The sequence below is a fragment of the Myxocyprinus asiaticus genome, chromosome 8, assembly GCF_019703515.2.
Source record: "Myxocyprinus asiaticus isolate MX2 ecotype Aquarium Trade chromosome 8, UBuf_Myxa_2, whole genome shotgun sequence".
NCBI classification, from domain to species: Eukaryota; Metazoa; Chordata; class Actinopteri; order Cypriniformes; family Catostomidae; genus Myxocyprinus; species Myxocyprinus asiaticus.
The window spans coordinates 53522800-53535716 of NC_059351.1; the positions used below are offsets into that span (position 1 = coordinate 53522800).

Consider the following 12917-nt stretch of genomic DNA (forward strand, 5'->3'; position numbering starts at 1 on the left):
CTCCCTCATGTGGTGCCCTTCCTGCAGGCTCATCCTGATATGACCCTCCAGCATGACAATGCCACCAGCCATACTGCTCGTTCTGTGCATGATTTCCTGCAAGACAGGAATGTCAGTGTTCTGCCATGGCCAGCAAAGAGCCCAGATCTCAATCGCACTGAGCACATCTGGGACCTGTTGGATTGGAGGGTGAGGGCTAGGGCCATTCCCCCCAGAAATGTCCGGGAACTTGCAAGTGCATTGGTGGAAGAGTGGTGTAACATCTCACAGCAAGAACTGGCAAATCTGGTGCAGTCCATGAGGAGGAGATGCACTGCAGTACTTAATGCAGCTGGTGGCCACACCAGATAATGACTGTTACTTTTGATTTTGACTTTGTTCAGGGACACATTATTCCATTTCTGTTAGCCACATGTCTGTGAAACGTTTTTAATTGTAGATTCCTCCAGCATGAATATATCCTGTACTGTGCTGTTGTCCAAACTGTTGTGATGTGAAAATTATAGTGCCCATCCACTTTTTCAGCTGTCTTGGTTCCAAACGTATTTTTCCCATTAATTTTGTTCCATAGGGATTTCATAAAATCCTTCATCAACTAAGTCAAGGAAAATCACAACTTTACTAAACTTTCATTTGAAGCAGAAAATAGTTAAAATCAGACAAAGATAAAGGTAAAAGACTGTGCACTTAACATCTTTTAATGAGGAATTAACTACAATCCCATGAAGCATTGCTAATGACATATTTGAATTAAAGTATAAAAACTATAAAATATAAAACTACTGATTCAAATTTGGTGTTTTCAAGTACAGACATGTTCAGATATTTACAATTATATAAGTAGTTTAGGAGTGTAAGGGAGACCAACGTTTTTGTGAGAATCGTTCATGTAGGTGGTGGCTACAGGGCTTGTTTGGCGGATCTGTTGGATGTGATTGTCTTGTGGAGCATTTTTCTTCAGGATCATGGGTAGTGTTTTTCTTCACCTGTAATTCTACTAAAAAAACATGACTTTTAAACAAAGAAGTTGAAATGACGTGGACTGATGGATTCAACAGAAGTATATACCTTCGATTATAAACCTCAGAGCTCTATAAATATATAGTCTGTCTATAAAGGTTTAGAAGTTATCATTGTAAATGAATGGGATTTTTACCTCCAGAACCAGACTGTTGCACTCTGTTGTTGATATATACTCTGGGAGTTGTGTTCTGCACATGTACATTAGAGGGGATGATGATTTTAAAGTCATATTTTAAGATTTATGCATTTAAATTGGCAGGATTTCTAATCAATGCATCAAGAAAATGAATGAATTGCTGCAACCCTCATTGTTGATGAATGCCTTTGCAGTTTCTGCATGGCAAACTTTAAGGGCTCAATTTGACCAATTATCTTTAGGTTAATCACATTTTTAAATTTGAGACTAAATTGAAACTGTTTTTATGGTTTCAAGATGGTTGTATGAAAATGCAAAAACCACACTAAAATGGGTATTTTTCTTTTTCAGTCTTGCTAACTGTAATCTCACTGGTCAGCACTGTGAAACTGTAGCTTCAGCTCTACAATTATCAAAGTCCCTCCTCAGAGAGCTGGACCTCAGTAACAATGACCTGCAGGATTCAGGAGTGAAGCTGCTCTCTGATTCACTGAAGAGTACAAACTGTACACTGGAGATATTGAGGTATGTTGGAATAGAACTATAAAATGATAAATTATCCTCACATTTGATTCCAGACATATGTCTAATGGTTGGCAGATCTTGGATGAGAGTTCTCTTAAGGTGCAAAAAAGTTTGCTAGTGATGTCAAAAGTACCGGTACTTATGTACCAAGTCGATACCAAAATAAAAACTATGTAATGATTCTGCAATACCGGTATTACAGAGCACAGACTCAATTCAGTCACTGCATGCTGTCAGACTTACAGATGACTGCTTTCAAATACTCAGATGTTTATCTGAACATTGCTGTGTAGTAAAATGTAATTCACTTTATTATTATTATTATTATTATTATTATTATTATTCAGTATATCACAAGCAAGAGTTCTGTTGTACTGAATAAAAGTTTGGTAAAAAAAAAAAATGCAATAGTATGTTGACAAGTAATAATTTTTCTATTTTTACTTGTAAAAAGTTTTAAGAATTAATTTGATTAGAAACCATTTTGATTTTGAATTTAAATTAAACTTTAAAACATATTCTTTTTTAATAACAAAACAATAAAAAAGAAAACATTAAATAAATAAAATAAATCAACATTTATTTCAGTAATGTTCTACTTAAAAATATTTAAGCGATGCATAATTATTTAAGGCAGTTTCTTTTCATGTATTATTTACATTGAAATGCAACTTTTTAAAAAGGCTAAATGAGTGTGTTCAATAGCTCATTGTCATATTAGCATATATATATATTTTTTTTTTTTTTTTGCTGTGATATTGAAATTGGTAGTGATAACACTAGTTTTGGCTTTTTTTATTTTAGTTTTTTAATTTTTATAGAATTTCTTTAACATTTGAGATGGGAAAAGTTTGAATTTGAGTTGAGAAAAAAACACGCTGACATTCCTGCCCCACCATCTTCTTTTACTTGGTGTTTTGACATTTTAAAAATGTCAGTGGGCTTTTCAGAAACAAACTAGTAATGTATGAAATCCAATGCAGAAATTCAATTTGACAAATAAATGTATCAAATATTTACAGTATATTTAATTCAGTGCAGAAATGTTCTCTTCTGTCATACCTGCAATATTAAGATGAAGCAATATTAAAAGTTGTAAAATATTTATTTTTCATGATCCTAAAAGAAAGATGCAAATATTAGATAAGGTGTATAGAATTAATTCTTAACCTTTTTAGTTATTACATGTCAGCATGCCACTTTAGAATTACATGCCACACACAATGCAGATTAAAAGACTGTACTGGTTACTGCAACATTTCTACAAATGTGATGCAATGCATCATTGGATTCAGTAGTGTTTTTTTTTTCTCGAGAAACATGATTTTAATTTCAGCTTTAAATTTGACAATTTCATAACAAAATTCAAACAACAAATTGTTATGATATTCTTTAATAGTGCATGTGACACATTGTATGTCCATTCAAACAGAGCTGGACACAATGCTCTCGCTCTTCAACTTATAGCACAAAAAAAAAAACATGAATGATCAGAGCCCCGGAGCACTTGTGAGACCAGTATACAGTATATGTACACACACACACCAAGTGACAGTCACAACCCCAGTAAATTCTCTGCTATCTGAGCCACCATGAACATTAGTAAATGTATTAATGTATTAAAACCATTCCGTTATCGCAAGTCCTTGCAATATGCATATCATGAGGTGAACATTCTCAATGAGAAGTTTGTTACATCTGCCTCAACATTAACTGTCACAACAAAAGAAGTATAGCACATAACCTTCCTTCACACCCCCTTGGAGGGTCAAAACCCCCTCCTCACTCATGTTAAGAATCAGGAATGCCCTGAACTTAATGATCATCACATGACTTAAAAGGCCATCTTCTGAATAAACCCCCATGGTTGCCACAGGAACAAAAGACACTTCTTTGTCCTTCAATTTAACCAATTTGACACACTTAAAATGAGACATTTCCTGTGTCACATGCTAAAAAATCATTACCAAGTCACAGAACTAAATCAGACTCCCTTATGAGACCCTCATGTTTGCAACGGACAACACAGTTCTAATACAAAGACATCTCTGCCCTCTTCTTCTTCGGCTCTCTTCTTCCTCCGCCCTCTTGGCTCTGGTCTCATAGCCCTTCATCGGCTGGCTTTGCACAATATAGAGTCCAGGAAAACCCGGAACACAAAGTTCCGAGGAAGCTCTTCTCCCTCTCTGCTCTACGACTCATACACCTTATGGGAGTCATGAGTCTTCCTTGCAGAAGGCCTCGTTTCAAAGCCCCACCTGGTCATTCCATCACCCATCCATCGACGCAACAGACAAAAAAATATCCGTTGTCCACGATCTTAAAAGAGGTACAAAACATGGACTGAAAACAACCAGAACTTTCTACTGACCCAGCCAAAGGACCAAAGCAACACAGGGAAATGCAAATACATCTCCAACTTTCGCTGAAAGAACTGATGTCTCTTTTATTTAATTTGAGTAAACCCGATCTCAAATCACAGCGTACTAAGTGTTGATGGTTCATGTCTATAGACTCCATAAAGTTAAAATATTTCTCTATTGAAGATCATTTCCAGTTACCAGTCTGTTTCATGCATGTCTATGTATATTAGTTAGTTTGTTTGTTTAGACTAGAAATAAAGTATTGTTTGTATTCAAAGTTGATCTGAATGTGGTATATCTTGATAAATAATCTTGTACATTTTTTCTTAAGATCTGCGCTACTTGCTAGAACAATATTTAACATATTTGGGATATCATTTTCAATAGTCATGAGAACAGCATTACTCTATTACTCTTCTAAATCTGATCATAATTCCTTACATTTATATAGCAGTTTTCTAGACACTCAAAGCGCTTTACATAGTATAGAGGGAAACTCCTCAACCACCACCAGTGTGCAGCATCCACCTGGATGATGTGACAGCAGCCATAGTGCGCCAGTACGCTCACCATACACCAGCTACTGATGGAGAGGAGAGTAGGGTGATGTAGCCAATTCAAGGATGGAGATTATTAGGGGGCCATGATAGATAAGGGCCAAAGGGGGAATTTGGCCAGGACACCGGGGTTATACCCCTACTCTTTACGAGATGTGCCCTGGGATTTTTAATGACCACAGAGAGTCAGGACCTCAGTTTAACTTCTCATCTGAAAGACGGTGCTTTTTTTTTTTTACAGTATTGTGTCCCCGTCACTATACTGGGGCATTAGGACCCACACAGACCGCTGGGTGAGCATCCCCTGCTGGCCTCCCTAATACCACTTCCAGAAGCAACCTTAGTTTTCCCCAAGAGGTCTCTCATCCAGGTATTGGCCAGGCTCAACCCTGCTTAGCTTTAGTGGGCAACCAGGCAAGAGCTACAGGGTGATTTGTCATTCATCCTTCATATAATCTTGGTCGAACGTGACCAAGATTGCTAAACAAATTATTTATACTACCACATTTCTTACATATTATGGTGATGAATGCCAGCAGTTGTAAATATACTCTGCCACAAAGTCACTAATTTACTACATATTTTGGTTGAGTATGCAGGCAGTTTCATTTAAATTGCGCGAATATTGCAAATCACTTTTTAATCACCTTTAAATTTAAATTCCTACATAGACATCAAACACATCGCAGGTGCTCAATCCTAAATCCAATATCTTTCTCTTTAGGTTATCTGGCTGTATGGTGACAGAGGTTGGCTGTTGTTATCTAGCTTCAGCTCTGAGATCAAATCCTTCACACCTGATAGAGCTGGATCTGAGCTACAATAACCCAGGAGAATCAGGAGTCAATCTGCTCTCTGAGAGACTCAGTGATCCAAACTGCAAACTGAACAAACTCAAGTATGCTGAGCTAAATTTTGACATGGTACATTTGTATATGTGCACAAGTACAATAATAAACTGCCAATAACCTCGCAAGGAATAGGCCAATGTTCAGGTGTCTCCAACTCTACTGTGAGAACTTGAACCCAAGTACAGAGACAGAAGTTATGAAGATGATGTCTTTTTATTTATATAGCGCCTTTCCCAAAGCTCAAGGTCGCTTTACAATAAGTACATTTCAGAAATACATTTCATAACATGATAAACAATACAAGATACATATATAATAAAAAAAGGTTACTGAAAGTGTACTGCAAATAGATACGTTTTCAGTTGGGTCTTGAAAGTGGATAAAGAGGAAATATTACAAAGAGTAAGGGGTAATGTGTTCCATAGCTAATGAGCAAAACAACACAGAATGACCTTCCACCTACAGTGGAAAATCGAGATCTAGGAACAGACAAAAGGCCAAGTTCAGAAGATCTAAGAGACCAAGTAGGCAGATAAAGGTGATGTAGATCAGACAAATAAACGAGCAAAAACGTTTAAAGCCTTAAGTTATCTTTGACTGCCAGAATTTTCTCAAAACTCACTAAATCTCAAAGGACTAGAAACATCACAACTCTCAGGAAATATTAAAGATATAAATGAACCAAAAATAAAATCTGTCATCATTTACTCACCCTCAAAACTAAATAATTTAATTATTATTTAACTGAAATTTATTATTTGACTGAATTTAATACAATGGCAGGATATAGGGACTCATGTTAAAATTTAATAAAGCACCCAGAAGTTTCATAAAAGCAGGCCATACATCATATTTCAAGTTCTGAGTGCAAATTATCACTTTGTACGATGAACAGAATGAAAATTAATGAACAGAAGTCATTATTCGCTCTCAAATCATATCATCGATCAATAATTGGACTTTGTTTTCCATTTGAAATGTATACATTTATATACAAAAAATGTACTGGGGGACTTAGGGTTGGCTGCTGCTGTGGAAATAACAAATGTACCCCTTAACATTTTCGTCATTACTTTCATTAACTAAATCAACACAGAATACAACGGTTTGACAGCACTTAACAGGGTGCTGCAGCACCCCAACTTCCCATGGCTATGCATAGTCACCTTGTCACTCTTAATAGGATTTTTTTCTCTGAAGACCTCATATATCTGTACACATCCCCAACACTATATTACTTTGCTAAATACATTAAATTAACCAGTAATCATTGACACCTAAGCTAATTGCAAAAATGAAAAAAACAAAAAACAAAATGTGATTACCAAATCTGCCAAAGTTGCCATATTAGATGCTAACAGTTGTTGTCCAATGGTTAAAGAATTCTAACTTATTTGATCTCGGAATTTTGAAGTTATGAGGATTTATGTTAAAGAGTGACGAAGTTACCATCCCTTGTGTTTCATTTTGTTTTTCTTTTAGTGTGGACCATAATGAACCCTTCAGAATCAGATCAGGACTACAAAAATGTAAGTCTCTTTTTGTTTTCTTTCCTACTTACGCACATGATTTGTCACATAAGCTTGAATCTCTTTTTTGTGTTCAGATCACTGTGATCTCACACTGGATCCAAACACAGCTCATCCTAGCCTAAAGTTGTCTGAGGGGAACAAAAAGGTGACACATGTGGAAGAGGTGCAGTCATATCCTGATCATCCAGACAGATTTGAGAACCAGGAGCAGATTCTGTGTAGAGAGAGTCTGTCTGGACGCTGTTACTGGGCCGCTGAATTGGGTGGCGAGGGTCGTGTAGCAGTGACATATAAAGGAATCAGTAGAAAACAAGGGATTAATTGTCGGTTTGGACTCAATGAACAGTCCTGGAGTCTTTACAGGATTAACAGTGGTAATGTTTATACTGTCTGGCACAATAATAAAACCATTAACATACCCGCCCCCTCACCTCCCTCTAACAGAGTAGGAGTGTATCTGGACTGGTCAGCCGGCACTCTGTCCTTCTACAGCGTCTCTGACGCAGACACCCTCACACACTTACACACATTCCACTCCACATTCACTGAACCACTCTATGCTGGATTTAGGCTTTATCCTAATTCCCCAGTGTCTCTGTGTCAGATAGAAAACCATCAGGTGAGAAATAACTGAAGATGATTCACTCTAGGCTCATGCATTTCAATCTTGAAAAATATTTATCACAGACATATTATGCAAACTAGTGCTGCAACAACTAGGGGATGTGACCCAATTAAGCCCACGTACCATATAAGCCCACTTACTGTTTTATTTTGAAATATAAAAAATACAGAAAGCAAGAGAAAAGCAATTTGTTGCAAAGGAAATGCACACATTTGTTTGTATCATTTTACTTTTTATTTGGAGCCAATCAAATTTTTCATTCTTGAGTTATTTGAGAACATGTGCTAACACTGTTCGCGGCCATTTTGGAAGTTGCTCCAAAACTTCACTGTTTTTGATTACCTCAATTTTTCTGGAGTCAGATGAACACACCAGGTGAGGAATGATAAAAATTAAAAAAATTAAGAGATTAATAAACCAAATGATACTTGATATTATTTTATTTGTATTTAACAGCAATACTTTGTATTTTAAAAGATGGATTTCATGAGTATCTGGAGCTAGTGCAAGAATCTCACAAAGATAGATGCAGTCAAAGAAAATAAATTAATAAAAACTAAATTAAAATATTTAAGAAGCTTCTTGAGTTTAAACAAGATTTAGTGCTCTGTCTGTAATTATAATCCAGAAATATAACTTTGTTTTCATGTGGGATTAAAAGGAACAGAGCCTTTGAAAAGTCTCTTTGCTCAAAGCTTAAAAGCAAAAATAATTATTTTCTTTAAACAACAATAACAAATATGTTCTATGTTGTAAAATATAGTGTGTTTTATTCATTCATATTATGTGTTTACATTGACACTGCTTTAAATTATTTCGGTTTATTTTCCTCTGACCCCTATTGTTCCTAATAAGCCCTCTGAGCAAACACCCCATTGAACCTCATATTAAACTGAACTCCTTGTCAACGCTACATACTGAATTTATTTTCATTACAGTTAGAAAATGAATAGGCAAAGAAAATAATTATTAGGACTGTCAGAATTTAAATATTTAATTTACTGGTTATGATATGTGAGGTCTAAATATCTAAATCAAAATTGAGGTGTTTATTAAGAACACGTGGGTGTAAATGGTACAACTCCAGGCTTTTCTCATTTGCAGTTAAATAAAGTAACTTAAATTTGTCCGTTTATCACAAAGCATAACACGAGTGTTTAGATGAGAGATTAATCTTTGATTTAATACTTTGAATAATATTGAAAGGCTGTTAACATTTATATAAGTAAAACATAGATTTGAGTGCGCTTAATTGGGTCACTTCCACTAATTGGTCAAATAAATTATTATTGATAATGAAAATAATCAACAATGAATTTCCTTATCAATTAATTAGTTGGATATGTGTGGCGTGCACAATACGTTTTTTTCAGTGATGTCACTATAGTAGTTAAAAAGTTGTTTGTATGATAACTAATTTGAGACAAGTTGAAATGGGGGGGAAAAGAAACATGTCCCAAGTTGTCCAGCACATGGGAGACCTTTTTAAACATTAAAAAGACAATCTTAAACATACAGTTTAATGTGGAGCAGTTGCAGCATCAGGTGCATTGACAGAGTGCTTGTGCTGTTTAAAGCGCTTGAGAGCTGTTTCTCTCTAGCCCTTCACCTACATTTTACTGTTATTTTCCGTTTTATAATGTATAAATGTTATGAATTCAAGATCGGGCGCATATTTTTATTTTGCAAAAATGTTTGTAGAACAATGCAACGGGGTATTATTTGATGGTCCTGACCCCTGAAAAGGCCAAATGGGATGGAACTTTCACCATTTAACAATTTTAACTGTTTATATTTATAGTATGGCAAACATTATTTTACTGGATAAGCATTAACTGTCTTGCATTTTTGTGAAGAATATTTTTAAAAGAAATGTAATCCGTTAATATATTGTTTTAAAACGTACAATATTAATTTCAAATAAATAAATTGTATGTAATCAGTGACAGTGTGCAAGTGTATGTATCGAACATAATTCTGTATTTTCAGCTAAGCAGAATTTCTATTTCTATTTTGCATGTTTTAGAAGTTATTAAAAACAAACATTCAAACTTCACTGTTCTTAATTCAGGCTTTGTAAAATATGGTTAGAGTATCGAAATGTGAATTCAGTATCATTAATCGAACCGAATCATGAGATGAGTGAGTCATTACACCCTTAATAATCTTTGTTTTTAATAAATGCACATTAATAAAATACAGGAAATAAAAATGTGCTTTTTTTTAATCCTATTAATTGATTAACGGAGAAAAAAAAAAAACAGAAAAAATATTAATTGATTTTCAAAATAATTGTTTGTTGCATCCCCTATGCAAACTGTTTCAAATGTGTTTTAACTATTAAAGTATGTGTGTAAGGAACTTAAGTGGCTTTAACTTGTTTTTATGATTTCAGCATTGTGAATTAGATTAATGCAATGATTTGAAATTGAAATGTATCTATTATATATATATATACACACACACACATATATATTCCTTTACACTTCAGTGTGTATTACTTTAACATATAAGTTCACATGTGTGCTTGTTATTGTCAAAAAAAAAAAAAGAAACATTTTTAGAAGCTATCTTAAAGACTGCATCAGTTCAGGTCTTGCTCTAGATATGAGAGTAACTTTGTAGTCCAGGAATCAGTTGGTGGAAATAAAAAGGGTGTTTTGATCATAAATAATTTTTTTAAGATCCATTTATCCACAGTTTTAGTGAGTAACCAATGGGTGGCAGCATAATTAATCTGATTGCCCTGGACCCTTGTACTGGTTTGTTATTGGTCACTTTATAGTAGTTAAAAAGGTGTTTCATTAACAATTGAAACACATGATTTACACAGTACAGGGGATCACTGTGGAATTCTGAAAAATGAATGAAACAAATTTGCACAAAAAGATGAAACACTGCGGTTACTGCGAGAACCAAAGAGGAATGCTCAAAAGGAAACTAATTTCTGAATATGAAAAAATAAAACAGCTGATATAGCAATGCATAAGTGAAGTCATATAGTTCCACAACAAGAATTGCACCTTGTCTACATGGGGATGCGCCACAATGGCTTGAGGCTGTCTACACTGGACGCCTCGACAGGAGCGTTCCAAACTGTTTCATTTGTGCAATAGCGCCAGCACGTGGAGAGCAAAATGGACCGCGACTAGATGTCTGCACGGGCCTTAAAATGAAACCCGACCTGTACCCGAGACCATGTGGTCCGACCCTACCCGGCCCGAACAATACCGTCAGATTTTAAGCCTTAAGCGAAATTGCTTACTATCTATTTTCTTCTCAAGTACTGTGGCAATAGGCTGTATTTTATGTAAGCATATAGGCAACATTTGTAACAACATTACTGAAACAGTAAACATACACAGTTTTAACAAGACACAACAGCCCCTCAGTACATTAGAGCAGAAGCGAAAAAAGCATTGACTTACTGTTTATTTGCTGAAACTTCACTTGGTGCAGAACAATCTGGAATAATATGAAACAATGCAACAGTCCCCTCTTTGCAGCTTGAACTTGTCTTTGTGACAACTGCGCTAAAAACAATCTAGACGCAGCGCAAAGAATAAAACAGAACGCAGGTGTCTCAACATCATGTTTGGAGTGAACAGCACCTAACTCGTCCATTAGCGCGTGTCTGTGAGTGAGAGCGTGTGCGTGAAACAAGTTCGGTAAGCCTGTTTATTTTTTTTACATTAATTACAAACCCAAACCCGAAGTACTACTTGAAAAACTGACCCGAACCCAGACCAAAACCAATCAGGTTCTCGGGTACCGTCGGGCCCAAGTCGGGTTGCAGACCTCTGAAAGCGATACCTGTTTTTTGTCTGCGCAACCGACGCTTCCATTGTAGACAGCATCATTGATTATAATGGCGTTCTTTTACTTTTGCACCATTTGCTTTTGGTATTAAGATGTGTTTTTGCTGATCCAATCTCAAGCAGCACTTAATACAGGTGGAAACGGGGTCTAAAACATTTGTGATCGGATCACAAAAACCACATATGAAGGTAGTCAAAAACTCATGTGATCATGTCACATTTGTGTGAAAATGCTATCAGTCCTGAATGCATCCTGGACAGCAGCGAAGCTCCACCCCTCACCTGTCAATCAACCGCTGCACTACAACAAGAGTTTAAACTTTGCCGGATTTGTGCAGCTTATAACCATCATATCTGAAAATGTTAAAAAGTGATTAGATGATTAGATTTACAAACACAAGATCTTCACACAGGTCAGTGTGTCTAAAATCAAACATGTAGCAACACAAATGAGAAGGATTTGCTTGCTACCCATATAGGATTTTCCAGGATCATCCTGGTATTTGGCCGACTGTCCTAGAAAAATTAAATACTGAATATTTTCAAGTGATGTGAGAAAGGTGCCGTGATTTCAGTGCTGGTCCTACCCCATTTGGCACCTATAGGCGAGACCCTCCAGTAACCCCACTAAAATTATTAAAGAGCTTTTTACACAAAAAGTACAAATTAACACATAATACATCCTAATGTGTGAAAGCCCAAACTAGCAAAACAATAATTATAACAATGTTAGGAAGAAGTATGCAAGTGCATGTTATGGCTTCTTAAGTAGGCATCATAAATGGGTATCACTGTATATCAGAATCAGATTCAGATTCAGCTTTATTGCCAAGTATGCTTACACATAGAAGGAATTTGTCTTGGTGACAGGAGCTTCCAGTGTACAACAATACAAAAACAGCAGCAAGACATAGATAATAATAAAAAATAAAACTAATTATACACACATGCATACATATGTATATAGGAATAACGTTAATGTTAAGTGCACGTAAACCAAGTGGTCTAAGACCACACTGCCCTAAAGGTCTATGCACATTGTACAGTATATTTCAGAGCAGGCACATTTATAGGCTTTCATCATTACTGGGGAGTCTGGGGCCCATCAAGTACACAATCTGTTGTACTATGATGTTGTAGGGGGGATTCAAATCATTTATTTTAATTATTCATTTCTGGTGATTTTAGGAGCATCATTTTCTTTAGTAGCCTGTATACAGTATATTGTGTAGCATAAATTTCACATTATACAGCACAAGATGGTTTAAAAGCTCAAAACTCAAAAGCTTGCTGTGGCAGAATCATGGTACAGTATGTTAAAACCTTGTTTTTTTTATAATACCTTATCATGCCTATGTCATGTTAATTATATGGAAGGCTACTCCAAAGAACATGTTCAAAAAACATGGTATTGGTTTGGTTTTGGTACTTTTAAGTGCTTTCATGTAATGTGTTTTGATACACTTTTATTTAGAAAGTATCTTTAC

The 12917-nt window shown here is 35.6% G+C and overlaps 1 protein-coding gene across 1 annotated transcript in view; it reads left to right on the top strand.

The window, feature by feature from the left end:
* LOC127444817 (uncharacterized) overlaps positions 1–9973 on the top strand; it is an 82903-nt gene extending 72930 nt beyond the window's left edge. Inside the window, exons 15-18 of the mRNA XM_051704357.1 lie at positions 1511–1684; positions 5329–5502; positions 6938–6984; positions 7062–9973. Of these exons, the coding sequence (XP_051560317.1) occupies positions 1511–1684; positions 5329–5502; positions 6938–6984; positions 7062–7621 (955 nt within the window). The 3' untranslated portion in view covers positions 7622–9973. The remainder of the gene's footprint in view (positions 1–1510; positions 1685–5328; positions 5503–6937; positions 6985–7061) is intronic.
* Positions 9974–12917: the final 2944 nt, after the last annotated feature.